Source organism: Zootoca vivipara, chromosome 2 (genome assembly GCF_965207765.1).
Source record: "Zootoca vivipara chromosome 2, rZooViv2.hap1.1, whole genome shotgun sequence".
Lineage (NCBI taxonomy): Eukaryota > Metazoa > Chordata > Lepidosauria > Squamata > Lacertidae > Zootoca > Zootoca vivipara.
The window spans coordinates 102,365,128-102,393,122 of NC_142584.1; the positions used below are offsets into that span (position 1 = coordinate 102,365,128).

The 27,995-nt window shown below is 44.8% G+C and overlaps 2 protein-coding genes across 2 annotated transcripts; one reads left to right on the forward strand and one right to left on the reverse strand.

Moving 5' to 3' along the window:
* Positions 1–32: 32 nt before the first annotated feature.
* Positions 33–27,986, forward strand: P4HTM (prolyl 4-hydroxylase, transmembrane). The gene is made up of 9 exons (XM_035106821.3): positions 33–596; positions 2,505–2,586; positions 13,684–13,874; positions 14,452–14,548; positions 18,447–18,609; positions 20,400–20,585; positions 21,292–21,382; positions 23,097–23,220; positions 23,393–27,986. Exons 1-9 carry the CDS (start codon positions 270–272, stop codon positions 23,608–23,610), a joined length of 1,479 nt encoding a protein of 492 aa, XP_034962712.3. The 5' UTR covers positions 33–269; the 3' UTR covers positions 23,611–27,986.
* Positions 4,494–10,506, reverse strand: LOC148686987 (secreted frizzled-related protein 5-like). The gene is made up of 4 exons (XM_088664362.1): positions 10,289–10,506; positions 6,826–6,995; positions 6,106–6,192; positions 4,494–4,810 (listed from the first exon to the last, which is right to left on the reverse strand). Exons 1-4 carry the CDS (start codon positions 10,465–10,467, stop codon positions 4,494–4,496), a joined length of 753 nt encoding a protein of 250 aa, XP_088520488.1. The 5' UTR covers positions 10,468–10,506.
* Positions 27,987–27,995: the final 9 nt, after the last annotated feature.

The following is a 27,995-nucleotide window of genomic DNA, read 5'->3' on the forward strand; positions in this document are numbered from 1 at the left end:
CAAAACACTTTTTTAAAAAATCCCTTATACAGTACAGGCCAGCACCCTCTAGGACTTCGTCCTGGCCAGCGCCGTACAGTCGCCTTCCCTCCACTCTCCTCCCCCCCCCGGCCAAACTAACGGGCCCGGCCGCGCGCTCTTCCTTCGTGCGTGATGACGTGAGGGGAGCCCTCTCGGAGAAGCCCCTGCCCGGCCGCCGCCGCTATTCGCGGGGTGGTTGCCGTGGTAACGGTGCCCAACTCCAAGGCCGGAGCGGGCCGGGCCTAGCCATGGCTGCTGCGGCGGGGGCAGCTGTGGCTGCGGCGGCGACGGCGACGCCGGACGAAGACCCCCGCCCGCTGCCGGGGCCTTCCTTTGGGCGGAGGGCCGTGTGCTCCCGACCCTACTTCGTGGTGCTGATGGTGTTCGCGCACCTCTACGTGCTCAACGTGCTGGGCTTGCTGCTCTTCGTGCACATCAGCTCCGACGACGGGGAGACGGAGCCGGGCAAGGAGAGACCCCCGGACCCCGCACAGGACCCGCCCGCGCCGCCCTTCTCCTCCCCCTCCCCGGGAGGCTCTCGCCCTCACAGCCTGCCTCGCCTCGAGGGCATCAAGGCAAGTAGCGTCCCAAAACCATCTTCTGCGCGAGGATGGAAACAAGCACTGCTGTTCTCTTGGGGTCATTCAAGAGGGCAGGTCTCCGTTTTGCAGCTGTTTTTAAAGTTTCAAGGGTAGGGGCGAGTTTTTCACTTTCCTCGACCCTTCCAAAAGAAAAGAAAAAAAAACCTCCCTCCTCCCAAGGTTTCTGTGCAAAAAAACCCCAGCAGTTTCGGGGGCTGCGGGGACGACTTCCTGCGCTTACCCCCAAATTATTTCTTGCCCTCCCAGCTTTCAGCTGCCATACGGTATATCCTTATTTGGAGGTATGCAGCAACATCCTTGTCTCATGGTGATTATTACAATCTTTTTGCTTCCTGGGCTTTTTTTTCTAGAGTTGCCCCTTAGGGAGTTCCGGTTGTTATCGTCGTCGTCGTTGTTGTGTTTGTTTGTAATGGGGCTGCAGGGGGATTTCCCCCCCCCTCGTCAGGAAATCGGCCGAGGGGTGTCAAGTCAACCCTGTTCCTGTAGAAAATGTTACCCTACAAAGGGAGGGGGGGTCTGGAAACATACATTATTTTATATAATATCCCTGTCCACTGCTGCTGCAGCCCCGACAGGGGCCGGCTCCTCCTTCGGCGGCTGCTAGTTCTGGTAAGTGGCAAGCCCTCGTGGATCTTTGTTGTTGTTTAGTCGTGTCCGACTCTTCGTGACCCCATGAAGGATCTTTAAAAGAAGCATAATGGGCTATGTGCCGTCTAGCCCCTCCAAGGTGATGCTTTCCCCAGCACGCTGATGCAGTGATATGAAAAGTTTTTTGCACTTGCTGAGTTTCTGATTTTTATGCAGCTGTTAAACTGCGTCAGGGGAAAGAAAGTTTTCTCCTCTGTCCTCGCTCAGTCACACACCCCTCCAGTCTCAAGGGACATCATCACACAAGTCATTTAGGGATAATGGGCATAGTGGGGGGGCAGCTGCCTCCCCAAGTATTTTATTTTATAATGAAGTTATTTTTTTTTAAAAAAAAACTTTTTATTGCCTTTGCCTTTAAATAATCTGAGCCTTTAAATAATTTGAGCAGTCATGCATTATTGGGAGAAGTACTTAAACTGTGGGTTGAGTTTGTCTATTTGTCACGGCTAGGATTGATTTATGCTTTGCATAATGTGATGTACTACCGGTATAGACTGGCCTGATTGATGTGGTTTGTTTCGATGTTGGGCTGGCCTACGGTAATAGATTAAAACAAAAAGCTGCAGCAGCAGCAGCAGCAGCAGCAGCAGCTAGAATCAACACAATAATTATGGATGGACACATTCCCCATGCTGTTGCAATGGAGGTTAATTTTGCTGCCAATATCCACTCTTTAAAGAAATAAAGCTCCTATATTCAATTGGCACAGCAAAATAATTTCAGTAATTTAAAAAGTAAAAGTTAAAAGAATACTTTTTTTAATGGTAGTCAAAACTATGCAGGTGGGTCAGTAGTAACCATTCTCTTGTAGCACCTTGTGAAATTTTCAGTTAGATGCCAGGGAACAAAGTGGCAGGTAATGAAATTTGAGTGCTAGCAAGATGTGTTATTCTCTCGTGCACACACTGTGACGGCAGATGTGTAAACTGTGCATTTATTGTGCAGAGGAGCGATAATGCAGAAGAACCCTAAACCTTCTGTGGTGAGTGCTGCTTCCACACTGAGCCTAGAACTAGTATATCCTGTATTTGCTAGCAGCTGATGTCATATAGTTTTGAACCATGTAGATGAGCTTTGTGATGTTTTGTATTTCAGAATTTGCCATGTCATGATTTAGCAGGTCATTGTGTATGTAAAGATATTGACCAAAGGCCTCTAATGATACCATATACTGGAGCTAACTATATTTGGTGTATAGCAGTTAAAATTAATTTATTTTACTTTCTTTTCAAGGTGGGCCATAAACAGAAGGTGGAGCTGATTCCTAACAAAATCCATCTCATGAAAACTCTCAGCTTGAAACCACTCCTTTTTGGTAAGAAAAAGAGGCTACTGGAGATATATCCAGATGACCTATTGGTAGAAGAGGGAATGAGATGTACCATATATCTAAGTTTGGTGACTTCTTATTGCCTCATCTTTTGTTGCCTTTGGGCACAGAAACTCTGTCCCATAACATGACAGTAATTATTACTGTGGCTCCCGAGCACATGTGAACATCCTTTACAGCAGTAGTCTGTTAATTTTTCAGACCCAGGATCCATTTCTTAACCCCAACTGATTTTGATTTTTTTTTTACTATGTTCTATGGTCTTTCACCTGCTCTCTCTAGAGTAACCAGGTGCAAAATAAGACAAGATTCCTTTGCCTTTAACCGCTGTTTAGAAGAGCAGATTTTGCCTCTTTCTCATGTAGGAATGCACAAACTGTTGACAGCTGAAATTTCATAGAAACTCCACAGTTCTCATTGCCCCTCCCTTCTTTGCTCCTTAAGAGAAAGTGGGTGGGTAGGGGTAGGTACAAAGATAGAAAATGGTGATGTGACACATGCTCAACTCCTCTTACATTGGTGCCTGACTAATCCATTTCCACCAGTTATAGATCAATCTTTACTGGATTGAAGTGGTTACATCAGGGAATAGTATTAATTGAGGGTTTACAAATTGCAGTTGAGCTTGATAGGTAACAATAATTTCTGTAGCCAGCAAGAAATACATGTGTGTGTGTGTGTGTGTGTGTACGTACACACACATGCCCATTTTTCATCCTCCTCTTGGAAGCACTGCTGTTGTCAGCAATGCCTGAGGAATTTGTTGTTTCTGAACCTCAGCATTGCCTGAGGTTCAGAAACAACCAGCAGCAATATGACAGGCACTCCATAAACACACATTTAACTTGAAGCAGGAGCTCCTAGCAAGAACAGTTATATGCCACAGGTTTTTGTTTGTTTGTTTGTTTTAAAAAAATCTGCATAAAATATTCCTGTGTTGTTAACTGTGTTTTTTCAAAGGAAAGTCTTAATGAGAAACTAAACATCTTTCTTGTTAAATCCTTTTAATGCAACCAGCATTTTTAAGGAACACACACTGCTATCATTAGTTTCTAAATACATAGTATTCATAGCTTGCAGATCACAAGGGTGTCCCTCAGGCAGTGTGTGGATTTTGTGTTTTTTTTAACATATTTTGTGTAAAACTGCAAAATAAAATGTCCTGGAGTGAGGGAAGGATGGGTGATGGCAAAAAGCCTGATGGGTAGAAGATGAAGGGGAATCAGGAGCAGCTTGACAGGTCAGCTTGACAGAGCCTGTGGCAGCTCAGCCTAGTCATTGCCACTTACCAGTAGTGGGAGGAGGTGAGGCAGCAGCAAGGTCAGGGCTGTGTAGGCAGACTGCTAAAGCCAATCGTGCACCCACCAGTCTACCCATTCAGCCCCAGCCTAGCTGCCACTTCAGCTCTCCCAGGAAGCCATTGCAACACTGCTGCCTCAAGGTTATTGTTGAAGCTCCGGTTCCACCAGGCGAGCCATTCCTGCATGGTATGGATGAAAGAAGTGGCCAGGAAAGTAGGTTTGCAGGAGACGAAGTAAAGCAATCAGCCTATTACTATAAGTACTTGTGGTTTGTCTCCTGGTGCTTCCCATGCAGTAAGATAAAGAGTCCAGCACTGCAGAATATCTACAATGGTGGACAAACTGTCTTTCAAAGAAGCTGGTGAACCATTACTGATTTTCTCGTTGAGAAACCCCAATTAGGCTTGTAGGAAACTCCAGGGCTTCTCAGAGCAGTTTGAAAACTACTTTCTTGGTGCAGTGGTGTATGGTTTTTACTATAGACTGTATCTATTACTTTTTAAACTCTGCTCCAGATATGCTGAAGAAGACCTTTCAGCTACAAACAAGAGAGCATCTTTCTATCATTTCATACCAGAGCGTATAAGCAGTTCAGACCCGGCACTTGTAATGTTTCCATCGCCGCACTGCAGCCTGTAGATTTCGGTTCCTCTTGTGCCATGCATAGGCCTTGTTCACCACCACAACTTTGTCATTCTGCACCTCACCGCAGATCAGATAGACGCCTGTGTTTGTGCCTCTCATAATGTTGTGTACACAGGTAGCATCTAAGTTCAGCCACTGCTGGAGTTTGGAGTGGGTTTCAGTCTTCAGGAGGGGGCCATGCTTCAGAACTTCCAGCCTGGCGTCAAGGTCAAAGTCAGCAATGGTGGAGGTCTTGTTCTTCCTGGAAATCCTTATTTTCACAGCTGGAACAAATGCACATTAGACTAGAGACATCAAACTGCCAATAAAATAGGTAACTTAGCTGCTTCCTCACTTACTGTTTTAGTGATGCAAAGAATGGATGCTATCCATTGCCTTGCAACCTCCACTAGGGGTGGGAAACTTTTGACCCGCCAGCAAGCATGGCTAATGGCCAGGGATAATGGGAATTGTAGTTCAGCAACCTCTGGAGAGCCAAAGGTTCCCCATTCCTGGTGATGTACACCTTTGTTCTGCACTTTGTGTAGCAAGCTTAGACAACGGTTCTAGTCCAGTGAAATTCTCATATCTCCGGAATTTATTACCCAGTTTCCGTTACAAAAACAAGTTCATTTTAGGAAGATTAGTTTGGCTGATGATCACTGATAACAAAGATGTCCAAGCATCTTCTCTCTCTCTCTCTCTCTCTCTCTCTCTCTCTCTCTCTCTCTCACACACACACACACACACACACACACACACATATACTCTTATAATTTGCTTGCTTTTTTAAAGCACTATGTAAGATTGCCCCGTGTTTTTTGTGTATTAAAATAGTGCTAGACACTACCACAATGTACTTTTAACTTCAACCTTTAACTTTTAATATTCATGTTTTAATAGGAAGCAGGGGGGTATTCTGCTGAAATTTAAAGAGCCTGCTAATTTTGTGAAGGTTTTCTGTTTGTCCTTTGCTTTAGTATGCATAAAGGAGAAAGGTAACTTCCTTTGACCAGCTTGCCATTTCTCCATAGCTTTAAGGTAGGGGTAGCCAGTGTGTTGCCCTTAAGATGTTACCGGACTCCAGCTCCCATCACCCATGACTATGTTGGCTTGAGCTGATGGAAGCTGTAGTCCAACTCCTGCTTTAAGAGAAGAGTGTGTGCAAATGACAGGGGGCAGGTGGACGGGTCTGAACAAGTATGAAGGAACTCATACTTCCAAACAGTTCCTGCAAATTTCAGAGCCATGCTAGACAACATACTAGAGATCCAGGATCATACTCCACACCTCTTCAAATTTTAGCAAGTAGAAGTCAGGAATCGGGGAAGTGATCCATGCTCAGATTGTGATGCCGTGAGAGCTAACTCTCCCCACCCCATGTTCCCACTGAAAGTCCCACTCCAGCTGCTGTTTGCCAAAATTTATAGAGAGAATAGTACCAGTCATGGATCTTTGTTCTCTTATCCAGTTTTGCCCTTTCTGAAAATGTGGTGAGCCAATGGACTTGTATTCTGAGACTAGAGGACTGTTTTCTCAGTCCGAGCAATTAAGAGGCAGAGAGCAGTGGTTTACTCACCAAAATCGTTGGTGCAAAGGTTTTCCAGGATGTCCTTTGGAGAGTTGGGTTCTTCAAGTTCACAGTCCCTGCAGCTGGCCTGGGGCACTGCTGGAACACATCGTAAGTTACAGAATTCGTTTGAGCCTAATGTAACCCAGAGAATTTTGGGTTCTCTACTCATGGTTGCAGATTTTGGGGGGTTGGACTAGATGACTCTTGTGGCCCCTTCCATTTCTTCCATTCTATGATTCTAGAAAATAGGTCAGTTGCTTGCTATCTTGGTGACTTCATACACTCTGATGTGAAATAACTGGTGTGACTTTGGGTAAGTCTTTATCTCTCAACTTTAAATAGGCACAATATTTTTTTTTAAAAAAAATAGATATAATTATTATCTCCCTCAGGTATCTTGCCAAGAGCCTTTGTAATAGGGGAGGCTATGAAGAACTAACTTCAGAGGTTACTTTTACAGCTCTAACTGTAAAATCTATGTTCAAAACCTTGGTACGGTTTTGAATGGTTTTTTTCTCAGTTTCCCGATTAAAAGATGTTGGTACTTCATAAGCTTTTTTGGCTCTTACAGGTTCCTCTGAATTGAGAAAAAGCCAGACTTAAGCTTTAACACTTAGAATCTAAACACCCTCCCACCTTCCCAGCTTTGTGGATTTCTGTCCAGATTGTGCAGTTGCGACAGGGTGTATGTGTTCCATGACAAGTACAAACAGCAAAAAGCCTTACTTCTTCTGCTTGGAGCACTTTCATCCGTGATTGAGGAGATGCACAACTCATGATCTTCCGGGAATTTGTTACAGTTCAGGATTTCAGGCCAAGGGTAGCCATAGCAAGCCATGACTGGGGCACAGCTATTCCTGACAGCTTTGCACAAACTTTGGCAAGGGTAGATGAGCCTAGAGAGAGAAAGATGAACTCATTTCAAAACTTTGTGAGCAAAGTTGGACGAGAAGACCTTCGGGGTGCCTTCCAATTCTACAATTCTATGATTCATAGTTCCTGTTAAGCTACCTAGAGCAGGCATCCCCAAACCCTTGGCCCACCAGATGTTTTGGACTACAATTCCCATCATCCCTGACCACAGGTCCTGTTAGCTAGGGATCATGGGAGTTGTAGGCCAAAACATCTGGAGGGCCGCAGTTTGGCGATGCCTGACCTAGAGCAACCACTAGCAGCTAAGGGCAAGGCCAGAGGTTCCCCACTCTGCCTTATCTCTTTGTTTACCATCACTGCTTCTGCTGCTGTGGTTATATTTACAGCAGTATTGTAGTCAGGGCGGAGTTGCTGGCCTGGCTTCCCAACACTTGTGTCTCTGCCACTTACTAGGGACAGGGAGGCAACAGAGAGTGCAGTATGGGTGCAGCAGTGAAGACAGTCTGATGCTTCTTCCACTGCGCTCATACTGAGCTCCTCACTGCCTCCCTCTCCCCCTCTCAGTAAGCAGCTGTGACATGTGACTTTGGAAAGCTAGGTTGTTAACACAAGCCTGCTCGTGTTTATAGTAAAACAATAACAAAATTCTTTGCATTAGAGAGTATTTCAGTGTCAGCCTTGAAGGGTTTATTTCGGAGAGCAAAGCATCATTTTAATAAAATAGGTTTGAACATTAGGATAAATTTATTCATGATTAAGAGCAGGCATCCCCAAACTTTGGCCCTCCAGATGTTTTGGACTACAATTCCCATCATCCCTGACCACTGGTCCTGTTAGCTAGGGATCATGGGAGTTGTAGGCCAAAACATCTGGAGGGCCGCAGTTTGGGGATGCCTGATTAAGAGCAAGCCAACACCGGATCCAATTACCCACAAAGGGGGGGGGTTTTCCCTTGCTGGAAGCCCTCAAGCAGAGGCTGGACAGCCACCTCTTGGGGATGCTCTAGCTCTGGATGTCCTTGCTTCATGGAGCAGACCCCATCTTACTCCATGATTCTAAAGTCATTTGAAGACTTGAATAGTTTTGTATTTTCTTAAAAAAATTAAAAAAATGTCCAGTAGCACCTTGGAGACCAACTAAGTAGTTCTGGGTATAAGCTTTTGTGTGCTTATACCCAGAACTACTTAGTTGGTCTCCAAGATGCTACTGGACAATTGACCCACTGAAATGTGGCATCATTGTTGTTCATTCTGATAGCAACATTCTGTTGTTTACTAACTGCAATCAGCTATGCTGAGATTTAAGTTAAGGGTTACTCAGGTTTGCCTAATATTTTGTAGACCACCCCGATGATCCTCATTATGATTACCCTTGTACCAAATTGCACTGAATGGAAACTTTTGGACATATCATGCCTTCAAACTTAGAAATTCAAGGATCAAGCATCTTGCTTAGTGTATTGAAGGATGAAGCCAAATTCCATAGTAAAGGTAAAGAGACCCCTGACCGTTAGGTCCAGTCGCGGATGACTCTGGGGTTGCGGCGCTCATCTCATTTTACTGGCCGAGGGAGCCGGCATACAGCTTCCGGGTCATGTGACCAGCATGACTAAGCTCTTCTGGCGAACCAGAGCAGCACATGGAAACACCGTTTACCTTCCCGCCAGAGCGGTACCTATTTATCTACTTGCACTTTGACGTGCTTTTGAACTGCTAGGTTCATAGTAGATGGGGATAATTCTTTCCCCTATCTTCTGGCATTATGTGTTGTGTTGTGTTGTGTTTGTTATGTTATGTTATGTTATGTTATGTTATGTTATGTTATGTTATGTTATGTTATGTTATTCCAATGTAATATTGTTACTGAGTTGATAAATGTTCATTTTCTACCAAAGAGGAGCACATTGTTCTAGCTTTTGTGACTGTCATCCTTGTGCAGGCAGAGAAACAGAGCAATTAAGTATTACAGAGTTTTAGCTTGGTTTTGCTGCTATAGTGCTTGAATCTTTAGGAGGGTGCCTTATGTACAGTCATACCATTGATCCATATAGCTCAGCACTGTGCACTGCCTGGCAGTCCGTCTACATCTGTATAAGCATTTCTGAATTGAAGGATCAGCATCTGAGGCCCTGCTCTTTGGCCTGTTGGTAAGATGCATAAAGTTGCCAGTGGTGTCACATTTATGGAATTCTCTCTCTCAGGAAATAGGTACATCCCCATCTTTGTTTACCTTTAAGAGAACTCTTAAGATTTTTTAATTTTGACTATGCTTTAAATCCTTGCTTTTCCTCATTTTAAAAGGAGCAAACCACTTTCTAAAAATGCCCCCCCATCCCGGTTTTATATAAAGTTGTTTTGTTTTGCATTTCTTGTACACCACCTTGTGTACCTAAAAGTGGTGGCTTTTAAGTCCTTTACTTACTTACTTACTTACCAAACAAACAAACAAACAAACAAATCAAGCTCAGTGTTGTCTGCACTGACTGGCAGGGTTTCAGAATTTCCAGCTGTGTGTGCATCATAGCTGTCAAGTTTTCCCTTTTCTCACGAGGAAGCCTATTCAGCATAAGGGAATTTCCCTTTTAAAAAAGGGAGAACTTGACAGCTATGGTGTTCATGGATCTTTGGAATCTGTTTTTTTCAAAACACATTTTTCTCTTGTGAGAAAAGCTTGCTCATCTAACACCAGCCCAGATTTGATTGATGGATCAATTGAATGATCGAATCCTGGGCAAACTGATCGGTCTCGTCTTGATGCCGAAACAGTAAAAATGTTGGTGCAAATTGCACTTTGGGCATTCTTCAAGTAGTATGCTATTGCAGAGCAGACAGCAATGTCTTGTGCTTGTCTTAGATTTATTGAGTTAGCAGATTTCAAATCACACTGTCATATTGAGAGGAGCTGAGTCATCAGCAAGACAATTGCTGGCTCTATTCACAGTGACTGAAGTGTTTACATATAAATTACACACAAGCATTTTTACACAAGGCTTAAACGTGTTTATGATTATCCAATACTTACTATGCCAAATACTGCAAATGTGGAGGAGGTATCAAATGCAGCTAATACCGCATTTACAGTCTCATTGCAGATTGCTTGAAGCAAAAACTGATTTAAGTCGGCGTATGGGAAAATAGCCGGAGCATATAAAGCAAAGGGCAAAAGGGAGATCCAGGATTGGGGAAGTGGGAGCTGGGATGTCCATGTAGCTATTGCAAGGTCAGAAGCTGGTTGGAGTGGAGGGACAAGATAGAACAAGAGCAAATGAAACTACGCTTAACAGTAAACTTAACAGTAAACTCTGAAGTGCCCTTACCTGTCCAGGCAGATTGGGGCAAAGAGGGAGCAGAGGAAGATCCTGGCATCCGGATGGCACTCTCTGGCTAACAAGGGCAGCCAGCTGGTGGATTGCTGGATTGCTTCAGCCATAGTCTCATGGTCCAGCAGGTTGGGGAGTCTCATCTCTGTGTACCCAATGTCGTAACACAAAGCCATGCTTCTTGGAATCAATGTGCACCTGGAAGAGCTTCTTCTGTAGCTTCCAAAACACCCCGGGAAGTCCCAGATTAGCAGATAACCCAAAAGGACAAGAAGCGGCTGTTGTGTGCCCAGCATCTTGGGATGGTGGTGAAGCGCTGCTTTCCTCATCTCTCCGAACATGCCCCTCCCCAGCAAAATGTGACCGATTAAATTCTGTCTTCCCAAAGGGGAATCTAGACTGAGGGGGTTTCCTGGTGGGGTTGGTTTATTATAGCAGAGAGGCCACCCCTGTATTCGCGCATTCTCATTAAGCTCCCGTGTCACTGGGTTTTTGTTTTCTTCTCTTTGCCAGTGTGGCCCCCGATTGTTTGCCTTTTTTCAGAGGTTTTGGCTTAGGCTAGCAGGTGTTGAAATGAGGGCAGTCAAACCAGCTTGAATGGACCCCCCCTCCCAATATCTTGGAGTTCTGATTGAATCATTGTTTGAGACTCCCTCAGTCCCACCCCCTTGCCCCCTACCCAGGGATTAATCATCATTTTCTAAACACTGCTTGTTTTCCTCTCTATTGTGTTTTGTGGCAAAGCAATCACAAAGTTAATTAAGAGACATTTGTTGAGCTCCAGCCATTGTTTAAAGAGGCAAGGGGGTGGGGAGTGCCAGCCCCATGGATTCTGGTTCTTAACTGTTTTGGAGGCATTTCCCCCAGTTTGGGTAGTTTTAACATTGGGGGTCATTGTTTACACACAGGATGTAATTGGCAAACTTTTTTTATCTTCTAACCATAGCACAGGAAATTAATTGTGGGTGGTGGTGTACTTCTTATTTTGGCATGAAGTGAGCTGCTGTGAAACACGAGTGGATAGCTCTATTCCTGGGTAATTGTCGAAAACGTTTATTGTCATCTCATTGGAGTTTAATGTAGGTCTCCCGGAGCCTTAGGGGGCATTGCTTGTTGTGTTGGCTCATTGTTAATTTGTTTTATGCCACTCTGACTAATAGCTGGGGGTAGCTGAGGAGAGGATTTACACGCTCCTTGTAACAGAAAGCATTCTCTGTTAAGGGTTAACATGGCCATAGCCAGTTGCGCTCTCTGCTTTTCTGTTTCCCATGAAGTAGGTAGCAGTCTTTCAACTTTCCTAGCTTCGTGCCAAGTAAAATCTCAGTTAAATTTTTAATCAAGATGCACAAGGAATTCATCTTTGTGCATCTCACTTCTTCAAATGTAGATCAGGAGATAAAATGCTCGGTTTAGATCTGAGTTCAATTTCTGCATCCATCAAGGAATTGTGGAAGTTGCCACCCCCAAGCATAGCTGCCAAGTTATCCCTTTTTTAAAGGGAAATTCCTTTATGCTGAATAGGCTTCCTCGTGAGAAAAGGGAAAACTTGGCAGCTATGCCCCCAAGCCCCGCTCACCAAGTGGGAATAGTTAAGATTGCATTTCATGGGATAGTCTTGAGGATGAACAAAATAAAAGCAGCAAAGCTATAAAAGGTGCCAGATTTTAATAGTGCCTTTTGTTTAAATCTTAATACCAGGCAGAGGAATTCTGTATATGCCAATCACGGGGTGGGGGGTGGGAGAGAGAGAAATGCCACCCCACCCCACCCCACCCCACCCTCTTGGAGGATGCGGTGTGTCTTGCTCAGTGTGAGAGGGAAAAATACAGGCTTTAGAATTCCAAGCAAGCCCCCAGTGTTATTGGAAACGCCGCCAAAGTTCATCAGTGAGCTAGTGATGATGCCCACATGCTGCCTACACAGGGGGAGAGACAAAGGACCCCTGCACATACTCCTGCATTAAGGAGTGGTATTCAATGGACGTTTTACCCAGACCTTTTGAAATCAATGCACCTAACCTAGCCATGTTCATTAATTTCAGTGGTTCTCTCTGAGTAAAACATAGCTGAATACCACCCACAGTGCAGCACCCATAATCCACCACCAGCCCTGTGACTCAGGCAGCAGCAGCCCTTACCACTGCCAGTCCCCAGCCATCCCTTCCAGAGAGGAGTCGGATTCCTCTTGTGCTGCTTACAACAACAGCTTGTGGGGCACAACGCAAGGCTGGGATGACGGACCTTTTCCAGTGTGGTGCTGCATTCCTTCATGTGTGGGGTGGGAGCAGCTTGCCAATGGCACACGTGGCCAGAGGCAAAGCTGGGCAGAGCACTGGATGGGGCTGTTCTCTGTACAGCAAGTTGCATTCTTCCAGCCATACTGTAGTTGGAAGGTTCTGTGCACACCCTTATCTCTCCTTCCTTCATCCAGGCAAGCGAAAGGAGTTCAAGGACACATTCCAGCCATGCCAGAGCCCTGGAGGAGGATGCTGAGCACAGCTGGGGATGCGTGCAACTTGAGGAGAGGGGCATGTGGCCTGGGGGAAATCCCATGGGCTAGACAGGCAGGCCTGGTGGACCACCCTGGACCTGAGGATCCCCATTCCCTGCATTATCAATCGGCATTTATTTGCAGTCAACAGACCATTGGAATGTTTTATAACATCTCTGGGTTTTATAAGATCCTTGTGTTGAGACCCACCCACAGAGCACCCTGGGCCAGAGGCCTGCAGAGAGGGAACGCAACCCTCTTGGGACAAGGACAATAGACTTTTGCCAATGAACTGAAGGAGCAGCACACGCAGCAAGTGGAGACGTCGACAGCAGCCGCCTCCAGGGGCTCGCTCAGTAGGGCAAGAAGTAGGGAAGCAGGATAAGGAAGTTTGAGCCCCACCAGGAGAAGCAAATGTAGCTCCACTCACATGCTCAGTCAAAAGCAATTGTGTTAGGGGCAAGAGAGGTTGAGACTCCAAACCCACAGACAGTATAATCACCGCAGAGCAATTCTCTTCCCTATCCCCTCAAGCAGCAAGCAGTTGGACACATCACGGAGCAGTCACATTCTCCAGCCCAAAGCATAGATACCAGCAGGGGCTCTAGCCAGGTGGCACAGTTTACATTTCATGTGCAGAGGTCCCAGGTTCAAATCAGAGAAATAATCTTTAGGCAGGCATCCTCACTATGAATTGAAAACATTTTTGGTTTGGCAAGCATATGGTTTAGTTCCCTGTGTCTGTTTTTAAATTTTTCATTGATTCTATCAAAGATGGTGGTTATATGTGTATTAGTTTCTTTTTAATATTCTTCCCTCACAATGTGAAAATGTTAAGAAAGCTGCTTGCGTTGTTTGGTGTTCACCTTTTGATAGACAAATTCACTTTTCTCTCCTGGTAGAAATTCCAGACTTCCTGAGTGAGGATGAATGCAAGTTAATTATCCACTTGGCTCAGCTGAAAGGGCTGCAGAAGAGTCAGATTCTGCCCACAGAAGACTATGAGGAAGCAATCGAAATGATAGATATCAGCCAGATGGATATATTTAATCTACTGGACCACAACCAGGATGGACAACTGCAGCTCAAGGAGGTACTGAGAAGAGGATGGGTTTATATTCTTGATTCATAATGCCAAACATTTATTCTCCTTATTGGCAAACTCTTAACTGTCATATCATTGATTCCCAGCTTTTCAGCATCTGTTCTTGTTTGTTTAGGTTTCTTAGATTTCTATTAACTTCTTGCTCCCATCATTTCTTTGCCAGCTTTCTTGCTTTTCAGTTACTTTTCCAAGTTTTTGAATATTAAAGTTTGAGAATTGTTAGAATATATAAAACTTATGCTCGCTTATAAGTGGATCTCAAACCTTTAACAACACTTAATTAAACACAGCTGGATAGATTGCCAAATCAAGCCGGAAAAAATAATTATCTGCGCTCCAGTACTTTATTGTTCTTCTGGAAGCCCACCACATATGGCCAGATGTAATGCAGCTAAACCATAGCATAAGGGCTATGGGAACAAGCATGGGCTTCCACTGAACTTTCACCCACCCACCCTGCAACACAGTACAAGTTCTCCCAAGTGTGTGTGTGTGGATATACGCTGGATTCAGTTTTACATTCTCACCCATAGTTGCCAAGAAAGCAAACTCTTTGCAATTTCAGGTACTGACACACACTCGCCTAGGAAACGGCAGGTGGATGACGCCTGAGAGTATCCGGGAGATGTACTCTGCCGTGAAAGCAGACCCAGATGGCAATGGTGAGATTAATGCTGCCTTCTGATACACTGTGCATTGTAGCTGTCCTAATTGTTGTTGTTGTTGTTGTTTATATTAAGAATGCTTAAATGCACCAATGGATGTGTTGTTGTGTTGATTTATTATTATTATTATTACGGTTGAGGACCAGTTCAGTTGTGTATTTTAATGATGTGTTGATTGTTTAGTTGCAAGCCACTTAGAAGCCGTTTGGGCATCTAAGCAGTATTTAATTAATAAATGATTAAAGGCACGTGCAGATCGGGAGTTCAGTTTCTGCATGAAGGGGGATTCCGTGTCATTGGAATTGTGACCAAGAAGGCCCTGCTGCATCTTCCCACCCCGCCCCATAACACACCACAAATAGAAAGAAGCTTCATATAGAGGGAGAGAGGCATTGCCTGAGGCAGGCTGGGCAAGGTGTAAATGCAATGGCAATGTGTACAGTGTGCGTACAAAATCATATATTTGTTTTGCTTCAATAGTAAAAGAGTTGCCTGGAGGTGTAGTATGCTCATCAGCATGCACTCCACCAGCACTGAAGGTCCACTGTTTTGAGAGAGTGCCTTTTCTTCGTCTGCTTCTTGCTGGGCAGTTGGAAGCAGAGGTCGATTTTCTCCATCAGTTTCCCCACCAGCCCCTCAGCTTTAGGCTAGTGGTTCGATGGTTCCAGGAGCCTTTCAAGCATCCCGCTGGCCTCTTCAGACCTCCTGCTGGCCCGGATGTGCGCTGCGATCTCTCCTGCTCTAATTAGAGTGCCTTCAAGTTGAACGCCTCTCCGTTTCCTAATCAAATTAAGTCAGCGGGCAGAGTGCACCCATTCACCGCCAGGTTGCCTGATGATCTGCACGGCCCTGCTTTGGAGTGGGAAAGAGCACTTTGGTGAATGGAGGACGGGGCTCCAAATCCGGTGTGTAAGCCCTTGCCCTGGTGCCCTCTGGGCTCGTGACGTCTTTGGCAGAGACCCGGGAGGATGCACTGTTTGGTTTTTTCAGCACTGTAAACACCACTGAACTAAAGAGCTTCAATTAAGGTCTCGGTGCCCTGTCTGGGGTGTCCTCACTTTCTGAGGGCTGCTGTTTCCATTGTAAGCAACGTGGCAGCAAGAAAGCCCAAGGGTCATAACCTGGATGTGGTGCTAGATCAAGGAAGGCTGAAGCTGATGATGGAATAGTGGGTAGAAAAAGTGTGCATGCACTGGAAATAAATGATGATCATGGCTGTCCTAAGCTGACCTCTCCTCCCAAATCTATTCCCTTCGCTTAAGGGAATTAAGTGTAGACTAGGACCATTGTTCTGTTGGTGTTTGTGTGTACATGGCAATTTGATTAGAGTTTAGCGTCAATAACAAAATTGGGGTTTATGTTTGTTTTTAAAACCTTTAGCCTTTCTGGTGGGGAGGAGGCTGGAACAGAAACATGGAAGTGTCTGTAGAACTCCAGCGCTCAAGGGCAGTGCTGCTATAACCTACATTGCTGTCCCTTCATCTAAGCCTCTAATCATGTCCCCTTTTCTCCAAAATATCTATTGTGCCCCCAGTACTCCCTAGAGAGGCATATTTGTTTGCTCAGTACACAGAGAAAGCATTTGGGTGCTCCCTGTATATGATGCTCCAATTTATTATGCACATACAATGGTAGTTAGTTAGTTAGTTAGTTAGTTAGTTAGTTAGTTACCTAGACTTGAAGCTTTCAGTATTTCTCATTCATTGATAGACTTGCCAGTTTCTTATTTTAGTTACTCATGTGTGCACAGCATTTGGACCACCAATGCCAAACTTGCAGTACTGAAGTATAGGACCAATTCAGATATCTCAGCATATTATGCCGAGATACACACAAGTCTTGTGCCTGAGCGCACTGTCCTTGCAGAGTCCCTTCTCGCCCCCCTTCTTCATGTGCTGTGGTTGAACACACACACACACACACACAGAGAGAGAGAGAGAGAGAGAGAGAGATTGATTAGCCGTATTTTCCTATTATATCTGAACCAGGAAACGCTGGTTACCAGGTTCAGCATAACCAGAATCTTAAGAGCCTTCTGGATGAGGTCAGTGCCCCATCTGCATCTTCCATCCTGTTTGCATGGTGGCCAACCACATGCCTGTAAGAAATCTGAAAGCATGACCCGAGTGCAGCAGCACTCTGTGATTCCCAGCAGCTGACATTCAGAGGTGTGCTGCCTCCGACTATGGAGGTAGAAACAGCCATTGTGGCTAGTAGCCTGGTTGGTTTATGATCCCGGTTTGTTTTGAGCCCTATAACCCTAGTTCCTGGTTTGGATGCAATGGCTCATTATGGTTACTTAATCCAGGACACGTTCAGTCACAGTGCGCTGGGAAGGGAAAGGGGCAGCTCTACCAGAGTGACTGAGGCAGCCACCCGTGATGCTGGCCTGGGCTAGCTGGCTCTCTCACCTAGTCACCTTTTCCTGATGTGTCACAGACAGCGAGAAAACAGGCAAAGAGGCAAATCGTCAAGGCCATGCACTCCAGCAGGAGAGCACATGTGTCTCTCCTTATGTGACTCATGCACACTGGCAGCTTTTGCTTGAGTGGACAACAAGCAGTGGTGAGCTCCCTGGCTCCCCAATCCATTCTGAAGGGTCCCCCATCCCCCAGGAGCACATTTGGGAAGTGTGTGGGAGGCTGCAGACCAGAAGGGGGAACCACTGAAAATTGCTTCTCTCCCTGTTTGGCTGACAGAAGCCATCAGCTAAGCGATAATATTGGAAACTTTTAAGATCGCCAGTCTCTCAAGGACCAAAGGGTAAAAAATTCCTTTGGACCATGTGCCATTTTAAATTCAAGTATTGGTATACAGTTTCCCCAAATGAGTGTTTAGCCAGTTTTGAAATATATTTTCAGAGGTACCACAAGTGAACATTGGAACAGGCAAACCTTTTCTGTCCTTCCTATATTTTTCATGTCAGAAGCATGGCTTAGTTAGTGCCATTACCTTGCGATACGCAATGGAGAGCCAGCATGGTTCAGTGCCTTATGTGTACATCTTGATGTCGTCGTGGTTTTGGGAGCGGTCATAATGCAAATAATTCCTGGGCATGCACTGCTTCAGTTGCGTTTTTGGTCCCTCAGTGCTCACCTGTAGTATTTGTAACCTGGAAGCTGTGAACTAGGTGCCAGCCTCTTCATTTCAAGGGCATTCTTCTCCTTCGGTGGTCTTTCTGCAGTCAAGCAATGCCTAACTAAACTGCCATTCAGAACCTTCTAGATCAGGCACCCCCAAACTGCGGCCCTCCAGATGTTTTGGCCTGCAACTCCCATGATCCCTAGCTAACAGGACCAGTGGTCGGGGAAGATGGGAATTGTAGTCCAAAACATCTGGAGGGCTGAAGTTTGGGGGTGCCTGTTCTAGGTCTCTAGCTGGGAAATAGGCACCCTGGCTCCCCTCAGCTAAAAAGTCATGGTTGTGTTTTCACTTTCCAAGGGGAGGGAAAAGAGCCCTTCCACTCAGTTCTCCGCCGACTGCTGTGACAGCAGCAGTAGGAATCTTTCTCTTTGATGGGGTTTTGTCTTATTTCCCCCCTCAAATTGTTGGCTTTAGTTGTTCACTTGGCTTCCTTTTTCTTCTGATGTCATAAGATGTCATAACGTCTTTGCTAAGTCACCTGGTTCCCCCCCCCCGGTCATAAATAGTTATTTCCCCCTCATGAGAGCTTCCCCGTGGCATCTGTGGTGCATCAGCTATTATTTAAAAGGTGTCCTGTGTGTGACATGTATCTAAACTGGTATACTTTCCTCCTGCTAAAGAGAGAGCGGATTATAGCAGTGGTTCCTAGGAGGTTGGCTCTGATTTGGCGTCAACCGTTGCAGCGTGTTGACAAATACCTGCATGCTGGTCTGCAGTGTCAGCCTGTGCTTTCTTCTCATTCTTCTGTTAGGTGTGCTGAGTTTGGAGGAGTTTAAGCAGCTGAACATTCGGGATTTCCACAAGTATATGGGCAGCCAAAAAGTGAAGATGAGTGACCTGGTGCGGAACAGCCAGCACACATGGCTGTATCAAGGCGAGGGAGCCCACCACGTCATGCGCTCCATACAGCAAAGGTAAGAGGGACTCCCAGATATTTAAAACAGAGAGATTTCTATCGCCATTCCTAGCAGCCATACTAGGATCCTGCTCGGTTTTATTATATTAGAGAGTTCTCAACTGATTAAAAAGTGTTTCTGTATTATGAATTGCCTGGTTTTTTTTAGTTATCAATTAAAATTTAAACACACGTGGGCTCCTTTAAAGGTGCTAAAAGAATGTGATTACTGATGAGGGCATAGTAACTTTAAAATGCTCAGTTACACTTTGAAAAGGCTTTAAAATTTCATTCCCTGACCACCTAACCACGCAGTGATGCAGCCAAAGTGAGGCAGTGAGGCAGCTCAGTGCCAAACTACTAGACAGTATGTTAAATGTGTATGTGCATTCAACGTGTCTTGTTTTTACTTTAAGATAAACCAATGTAGGAGGATAGTGGTGCACAGGAAAGGCTTTAACCTTTTCCCCCTGTGCTGCAGTTCCAGTGAAAATCTACCCCCACCCCTGCCCAGTAGGCATTTGCCCTGGGAAGAAAACTTGCACTAACACCAGTAGAACCCTCTTCCTACAGAACTGGGAGTGCAGTCCTAAGCATGTTTATGCTAAAGTAAGTCCCATTGACTTCATCGAGACTGCCTAGAAAGCCTGCTTAGGGCTGCAACCTGAAAGCACCTGCTCCTTTTGTTTTTTTAGGGTTGGGTTTTTTTGTGCAAAAAATGCTTAGATGATAGTGAAAGTGACCGTCCTTCCTGAGGTTAACTTCCATGCTTCTTTATGTGTGAGGCAGGGTTTTCTGCGTTCAAAGGAAACAACGTGACAGAGAACAGAAAGATGCTTCTCTTCCATTTGATCATACAAGTGATCAAATCCATTGTCTTATAAAAAAGAATCCCAATTATGTTTTGTAAATAAACATTGAAAAGATCTCTCTGTGTGTGTTTACACACACACAAACACACACACACATGCCACAGGAGGAGCAAATGTAAATACAGTGGTACCTCGGTTTATGAACACAATTGGTTCCGGAAGTCTGTTCATAAACTGAACCGTTCATAAACTGAAGCGAACTTTCCCATTGAAAGTAATGGAAAGTGGATTAATCCGTTCCAGGCGGGTCCGCGGAGTACTTAAACTGAAGCGTTCATAAACTGAAACATGGGTGTAATTGGTTCCGGAAGTCTGTTCATAAACTGAAGCGTTCATAAACTGAAGCGAACTTTCCCATTAAAAGTAATGGAAAGTGAATTAATCCGTTCCAGATGGGTCTGCAGCGTTCATAAACCGAAAATTCATAAACCGAGGTGTTCATAAACTGAGGTTCCACTGTATTATGATGATGATTAATTCAATTTATATACTGCCTTTTATCAAAAGATCCCAGGGCGGTGCACAACATTAAGAACACATTTTTTTGGAGCACAGTCATAAGAACATAATAAAAAGCATAATTATATTCTTTATCATTGACTTAGATAGCTGCTGTGAATGCCAGTTGCTTACCATCTTGAACTTGTCAAGTAAAACATTTCAGTCCCTATAGGTGTACACATGTTACATTCAACAAGTGTATGATCTGTGCTGAGCTGTGCATTTGTACAGTTAGTAACATTCAACACGTATACAGCCTGTGTACTTAAGCACTTAAGTTACATGTGTTGAGACAGCTTATACCTACGATCAGTGCAATGTGTGAACAAGTACCCTATCCCAGGGCAAAGGGGATGACAGTGGCATGTTGGGGACATTGGTTTAGTAGCAAGTATAGTTTAATAGTTCAACGGGCATGTCTCTGCTTCTCCTTTAGGGTGATTCACTTAACCCGTCTGCCCTCTGAGATTGTGGAGCACAGTGAACCCCTGCAGGTAGTGCGATACGACCAAGGCGGGCACTACCATGCTCACATGGACAGTGGACCAGTCTTCCCTGAGACTGCCTGCAGTCACACCAAACTGATTGCCAATGAAACTGCTCCATTTGAGACCTCATGCCGGTTAGTCTAGAGCCTGAAGAGGAAACCAACCATCTGTAATCTGTTTTTCCCCTGTTGCTCCATGTTTTGTTCTGAAACAGAGACTCCATCATGTTTTTAGGGACATAAGCATTCAAGTGCAAATCAGGTGGCCTCCCTTAACCATGGAGAGGTCAAAAGAATGCATGTGTGCTTTCCAGTTATAAGTTAATGAAGAGGAATGCTCAGTCAAATATTCCTCCAGAACATCATGCTTCTCTATGTGGGAGGCTTTTTATGCACCTGAAGACTGTCAGCGATAGACAGGGGCACAATTTCTCTGAGTCCTACTCTGCCTGTCTTGGTATTATTTGAGTCTATAGCTATAACCATGGTTCTGCTCTAAACCTAAGGTCTGTTTTTCTATAACCTCAGTTGGTTTGCTGTTTGTTGTATACATTTGCTCAGGGTGGGGGCACAGAACAGAGCATGTTTTTACTTTCTGACCTATGAGTTGGCACGAGAGACTGATGTAGGAATTATGGGATGTCAGTCCCACTGAATTCATATAGGATTGCAGCCTAGGTCACAAAAATGGGGGATTAACTTGTGAGTAGGTGGGCATGAAATCGTAACTTCCAAGTAGATGTGCATAGTATTTCATTGCATTGCAAACCGGAAGGGGAGGGCTAAGCAATTTCAATAACTTTGAAGCCTAACCTGTGCTAATGGCCCCTGCCTTTCACAGCTACGTGACAGTTCTGTTCTACCTAAATAACGTGACCGGAGGAGGAGAGACCACTTTTCCGATAGCTGACAATAGGACCTATGAAGAGATGGTAAGGTTCTGTCCTTCTTTGTGGCCTGTTTTTCTCGGAAAACTCCGTTTTCTTTGCGTACTTGTGTTATACACAAACACCTGGTAGACGGCTGAGATAATATGCAGACCTTTTGTTAGTGACTGTGTTACAGGGGGCATCTTCTTCTATTGCCCCTGTTCTTTGCAATGCTCCCCCTGCTACCATTTAGGAAACACCAGCAGTTACCTGCTTCAGAAATCTTTTAAAGATGTTTCCCCACTCCTGGGTTCCCCTGATCATTAAACTGGATCCTGTCTTTTTGATACTGCAATGCTTGTTGCACTTTTGCTGCTCTTTTAATGGTATTATGGAATATTTGTAATATTGCCCATAGATATAGATCAGAGCTTTCCAAACTGTGTGTTGTGACACATTAGTGTATCAGCTGCAGCATGCAGGCGTGTTGTGTGAACACTCCCCACGCTCATTCCAGGGCTGGAAAGGGGTTAGTTTAACCTCTGGTTTGCTATTAAAACTGAATTACTGTGTCGCAAAACTGAGTTACTATGTTGTGAAATGATGCATGTCTAAAAAGTGTGTCACCAACATGAACAGTTTGGAAAGCTCTGCTATAGATATAGGGCATCTTTTTAGTTAATTCAAGATTATTGTTGTTGTTTAGTCGTTTAGTCGTGTCCGACTCTTCGTGACCCCATGGACCATAGCACGCCAGGCACTCCTGTCTTCCACTGCCTCCCGCAGTTTGGTCAAACTCATGTTCGTAGCTTCGAGAACACTGTCCAACCATCTTGTCCTCTGTCGTCCCCTTCTCCTAGTGCCCTCAATCTTTCCCAACATCAGGGTCTTTTCCAAGGATTCTTCTCTTCTCATGAGGTGGCCAAAGTATTGGAGCCTCAGCTTCACGATCTGTGATTCAAGATTATAGGAAGTGTTTAATCTGATAAGGGAAGTCCAATGATGCCTCCAGGTGTGTCAGTTCATGGCACGATAGGATCCACATGGTTTTATTCAAGATAACACCCCTGTTACAAGGAAATCACTTCCTCTCAGCACTCTGTTAGCAACATTTTGTTTCTAGAAAAATTGCAGCTTATTATATGGCATATGGTAGCATGAATGTACTGGCTATTTTGTGCTACAGATTTTGGATGTGCAAAACAAATCCGTGCTCAACCACCAGTCCATGTTATTTTCTGAACTTCTAAAAGATTCCCACCCCTTTTTTTTATTCTCTAGAAGTGAGGTGAATGCTCCCTTACTCTACCATGCAAACATGAAAGCACTGAAGTAGCCCTTCAACTGCTAAACAGCACCAATGCTACCTCCCTCTCCATGCACTGGTGTCTTAGCACTGTGATTTTTAAATATACTCTTTTTAAGGCCAGATGCTTTATTTCACCTGCAATGCACACCTCCCCATTAATTTCAGTGGAACATACTTCAAAATATATGTACTTGAGCATGACAGGTGAAGTATGCAAACATCCTATAACTATAAAATGATCTATATGGTTTGTTTCATTTCTGAGGGGTTTTTTTTATTTAAAAAATCCCGCCTCTCCTTAAAATCAAGATGGCTTGAAAAAATATGGAACTGTTCTATGTAAATGGGAACATATGTAATGCTAGTATAGGAGGTTCCTGTGCATTGATTGATTGATTGATTTGTGGTTGATTTGTTACTTTCCTGGCATGCAGCACAATAAGCATTATTACCCTTTTTCTCTCCCAGTCTCTCATCCAGAATGATATTGACCTACGCGACACTCGTAAACACTGTGATAAGGGAAACCTACGTGTAAAACCCCTTCAAGGAACTGCTGTTTTCTGGTACAATTACCTGTCAGATGGAGAAGGTAATATGTCCTCTTGTGGCCACCGTCTGCCAGGTTGTCTGGGCTGCATTGCCCTTCGTGCCAATTTGCCAGCCGAGGGTCAAGAATTGGAGGAAATCCCAGGGGTTGAGCTGTTGTCGTGTGAAACCCGGCTTCTCTTAGGAGTGGTTCATGGGTTCTTATTTCCTTGCAGGCTGGGTTGGCGACCTAGATGAATATTCTTTGCACGGAGGCTGCTTGGTCACTGAAGGAACCAAGTGGATTGCCAACAACTGGATCAACGTTGATCCCAACAAGAGGCGGCAGCTCCAGTTCCAAGAGGAGATGGCTCGATATACAAACAGTGCGGACGAGGACCAAAGCGAATGGACTGTGGACAAATCCTACAGCAGCGTACATGTGGAGCTGTAGTGCTTGGAGATGCCTTTTCGTGGACTTGGAAGAAACTTTTTTTGCACTAGCCATTTTCAGCCCTCTAATCTCCCACTTCCCCCCCATTCCCGCATATCTCAGCAGAGATTGCTAGCTGCGCTCCAGCCTAGACTGGAGAAAACAAGAGACTGGATAGGGAGGTATGGTCTGGAATGCACTGCGAAAGAGAACTGGCAAGGCAGGAGAAATTACCGTGGCTTGGTTGTTAGGGTGCAGTTCTCACTTGCATCTTTTTTTAAATGCCTAGCTTTGGTTCTAGGTCTCTGAGCGAGCCTTCCCCATGGCATGCGCAGTCAGTTAGCCTCCAGGTTTGTTGCTCTTCTTCATCCTGAGCCATTTCCCCCCGCTGGAATGCAGTTCTTCTCCTTGAGCTGGGTTTGCAGCTCTGTTCCTGGCACCTGCCCACCTGCTGTCACAAGATCTCCTCGTAAAGCAGCAAAACTGATCTCAGAAAGTGTCTCTAGGTGGTTCTCTATATGGGGCAAAGCTGTCGCTCCTCACAGAGTGTTTGTTGTGGGGGAGGAAGGGAAAGGAGATTGTTAGCCGCTTTGAGACTCCTTCGGGTAGTGATAAAGCGGGATATCAAATCCAAACTCTTCTTCTTCTTCTCACAGGCACAGGTCGTCATCTTAAGTACATAATAATAGGTAAACTTTCTGTAAGGGGGTCTTGAGCAGCTGTATGTTAAGGAAGATGCAGGGGTTGAAGGTGTTGGAGTCATTCCGGATGATTTCTAATGCTCATCATGGAGAATTTTTCTCAGGGTCGGACTTGGTTCTGAATAAGGACATGGTTCTGAAATATTTATTGTGTTGATTATCGGGGGGGGGGGAGGAAAGTGTTCCAAGTGTGCAATAGCAGCTGGTGTGCTGTATTTGTTGAGATTTTCATTTCAGTAACTTGATTTGTGTGCTCAGTTGGGTTTCCCCCCTCTGTGAGTCTGTTTGGAAGGGGTTCTCTCCCACCCCCAGACATGGTCCACTCCATTTAGTGTCTGGTTTGGGCCAACAGCATACTCACATCATGTTCCTTCTTGCAGATGGATATATACAATCATGAACGTAAGAAGATTCCTGTTGGATCAAACTAAAGGTCCCTGTATACCAGCAGCCTGTTTTCCACAGTCGCCAATCAGATTCCTCTGAAAAGCAGGACACGAAACTGATCAGGACATGAAACTGATAGTCCTTTTCCATTGTTGCTGCTCAAGAGACAGTAGGGACGCGGGTGGCGCTGTGGTCTAAACCACTGAGCCTCTTGGGCTTGCCAATCAGAAGGTCAGCGGTTCAAATCCCTGCAATGGGGTGAGCTCTTTGCTCTGTCCCAGCTCCTGCCAACCTAGCAGTTCAAAAGCATGCCAAGAAGTGCAAGTAGATAAATAGATACTGCTGTGGTGGGAGGGTAAACGGTGTATCCGTGTGCTCTGGTTTCCGTCACGGTGTTCCATTGTGCCAGAAGCAGTTTAGTCCTGCTGGCCACATGACCCGGAAAGCTGTCTGCAGAGAAACGCCAGCTCCCTCGTCCTGAAAGCGAGATGAGTGCCGCAACCCCATAGTCGCCTTTGATTGGACTTAACCGTCCAGGGTTCTTTCACCTTTACCTTTTTTCTCAAGAGACACATGGCATCTGAACGTGGAGAGTGGGATTCAACTAATGAGTCCCATCAAGGGAAGCCCTGTGCAAGGGCTGCCGCTTTGCACCCTCTGAAATTAGTTCCTGTGGAATTGGGAGAACCCCTGGAACAGCATGCAGAGGGAGAAAAGGGGGGATTATTTCACGAGGCAACCCAAAATGCTTGTCTTGATGGAGTAATCACCTAATTGCAATGTTGAATTCCTCCCTTAGCTTTCATATAGCCATCATGAGTAGTTGTTGATTGCCTTATCCTTCATGAATTTGTCTAATCCCCTTATAAAACTATTTAAACCAGTGGCCATCATCTTGAATGCCATAAATGTATTATTCATTGTGTCCAGAAGTACTTCCCTTCAGTTTGTCCAGAATCTCTTCTGCGCCATGCATAATTTTACAAACCTCTTTCATGTTTCCCCTTACTCAATTCCCTGCTCCCCAAACTAAAAAAAACCCCAAGCAACAGAGTCCTTTCCTTATAAGAAAGGCTTTGCAGCCCTTTGCTGCACCTGTTCCAACTCTACAATATCTTTTTTGAGATGAGGCTAATCAGAGAGGCTTTCCCCCTGTAATTGAACTTGAAGCATGAGCCAGAGTTGACCCTTTTCCCTTCTGTGTTGGCCTGAGGATATATTTCTTTCGAATAGGTGTCTGTAACAAAAAGGAAGTGGTGTTGGAAAAGGAGATGAAGTGGAAAGATAAAGTGGAACTTCAGTAAGATACAGAGAAGATTCCTGTAGCATTCAGTGAGACCACAGGAAGCTTGCGACTGTAGACAAACACTTTCATCGCTGTTAGGAAAGCTGGGATTAATTGCGTGGTGTTTTTTAATATATAATTGAAAAATAATTTACAGTTACAAAATCCCTGACTGTTTGACATCTACACATAGGGCAAAATGCAGGGTTTGGCTGTAGCCATCACTGTAGAGAACTGAGATCTTTTTGCTTTGGCCTTGCAGCTCATAGCTTGTAATAAGTTGTATCCATTAGGAAAGCTCTCTGCATTTAACCCAAAATATATGCATCTATCTGCCATGTAGCTCTCAACGTTGGTGTTGGAAATCCTAGACCGGCTGCTCAATCCTGATGAGCAAATATATAATTGTCCCATACCCCCCCGCCCGCACAGATACTTTTTATTTTGACATGATTGTTTCCTCCTGATGCCTTGAGGTTTCTGAAGTAGACCAAGCTGCCTTTAAGGTGGCAGTCTTGCAGCTAGTTGTCTAGCTGGGTGCCTCCATTGCTGTCCAAAGGATGCTAAGTTGTATGGCATTTTCCTTGCTTTGATAAGTCGCCATTCCTACACGGTAGGTCTCCCTGAAGACAGAGACTGATGTTATTGTGGAATGTTGATTGTTGTATATATTGAATCAGTTTATGTCTGCAGCAAGTCAATTTCCATTGCAAGGAATGAGTGCATCCCTTTTTATTGGAGTCCTTGTCAGTTGCCTTAGTTAGAGACCTGTGCAACATGTGACCTTCCAAGCCAAACACAACCCACCAACCTGGCAGGTGCTTAACAGCTTCCCCGCTCTGCCACCCCATCCATTCTTGTAATCCCAGGCATGTCCTGGTGGCTTATAGTCAGCTTGGTGAGTCACAAGTTGTGTAGATCAGCCTTAGTAGTGCGCTTTATAATGCAGAAAGGTTAAGGCTTGTGACCACTACATGGCCCTGGCCAGATTTAAAAAAGGTCATCTCAGTCCTCCACAATATCCTGGTAAGTTTTATTGATTTTGGTGCAGGTTATTTTAATGAAATATGCCTAAGGTTGCGACTTTACTGCAGTCCCGCTGCAAGGTTTTGTAGGGTGGGGAGAGTGAAGTAGGTGTTCTTCTGATAGGATACAACAAGGATTCAGTATCCCTTGAAGCGTCTTGCTTTCCCTGGTATGACTTTGGAAATGTAACCACTTAGCAGATAGTCCGCTAGCCAATTTAAAGTTCTTAGAGGTCCCCTTTAGGAACTGTTTAATAAGAAGAATCTAGACTCAGCTCAAAGGTCCTGTCTCATTTAGTACTTATGAAATGCCAAAAGGCTGGACATGAAATAGACCTCCTATTTTGCTGTTCATTCCAAACTAGTACTTTGCAATCTTGTTTTGAGTGTGTGTTTGTGTGTGTGCTAGAGAGGCTATTCACCTCTAACTTGACATATTTATACTTTACTAGCAGAGACTTGAAGTGTAGAAGAATGTAGGGCTTTGATTCAGGTTTAAGAAGCCATGAATTGGATGAGGCTGCGATGCCACCTTTTTCCAGTTTGCAATCTACAAAACCAAAAAACCCTGGGCCACGAATGGGGAAGCGCTGCAAGCAGTTGCATGCTCTGTGGATTGTGCAGAATCCCACCCAGGACCGCATGGCTGTTTGCCTGGGCTCAGCTACCTGTACTGGAGTGGGGGGAGGGTGGTGTTAGCAGAGTGGTTTGCTTTGTGAATCATGTCCTTAATTGCTCCCAAAGGCATGACATGCGTATCCAAGCCCACAGCTGAACCCTTTGCTAACCTTAGCTAATTTAAGTGACTTCATGTTGCCGGTTGCATTGATAGGTAACTGGTCGGCGTTGGATTTTGAATTTCTGCGTGTTCCCTACACTTGTGTGTTTTGCAAAAAGTTGGGTTTTTTCCCTTATTATTTAATATTTATTTTATTTATTGTTTCCCACACACAGATGTCAGGTAGCTTGTCTATCCTGCAAATAAAAGTTTGAAACCTAGCTGTTATC

What these genes read in the sequence shown, in the direction of transcription:
- LOC148686987 (XM_088664362.1), bottom strand. Translation starts at nt 10,467, where the DNA reads ATGGCTTTGTGTTACGACATTGGGTACACAGAGATGAGACTCCCCAAC. An exon ending in AAGTGCTCCAAGCAGAAGAA is followed by an intron (nt 6,193 to 6,825) that starts GTAAGGCTTTTT and finishes GTGTTCCAGCAG; the next exon opens with TGCCCCAGGCCAGCTGCAGG. An exon ending in CCTTTGCACCAACGATTTTG is followed by an intron (nt 4,811 to 6,105) that starts GTGAGTAAACCA and finishes CATTTGTTCCAG; the next exon opens with CTGTGAAAATAAGGATTTCC.
- P4HTM (XM_035106821.3), top strand. Translation starts at nt 270, where the DNA reads ATGGCTGCTGCGGCGGGGGCAGCTGTGGCTGCGGCGGCGACGGCGACG. An exon ending in ATGCGCTCCATACAGCAAAG is followed by an intron (nt 18,610 to 20,399) that starts GTAAGAGGGACT and finishes CTTCTCCTTTAG; the next exon opens with GGTGATTCACTTAACCCGTC. An exon ending in CCATTTGAGACCTCATGCCG is followed by an intron (nt 20,586 to 21,291) that starts GTTAGTCTAGAG and finishes TGCCTTTCACAG; the next exon opens with CTACGTGACAGTTCTGTTCT.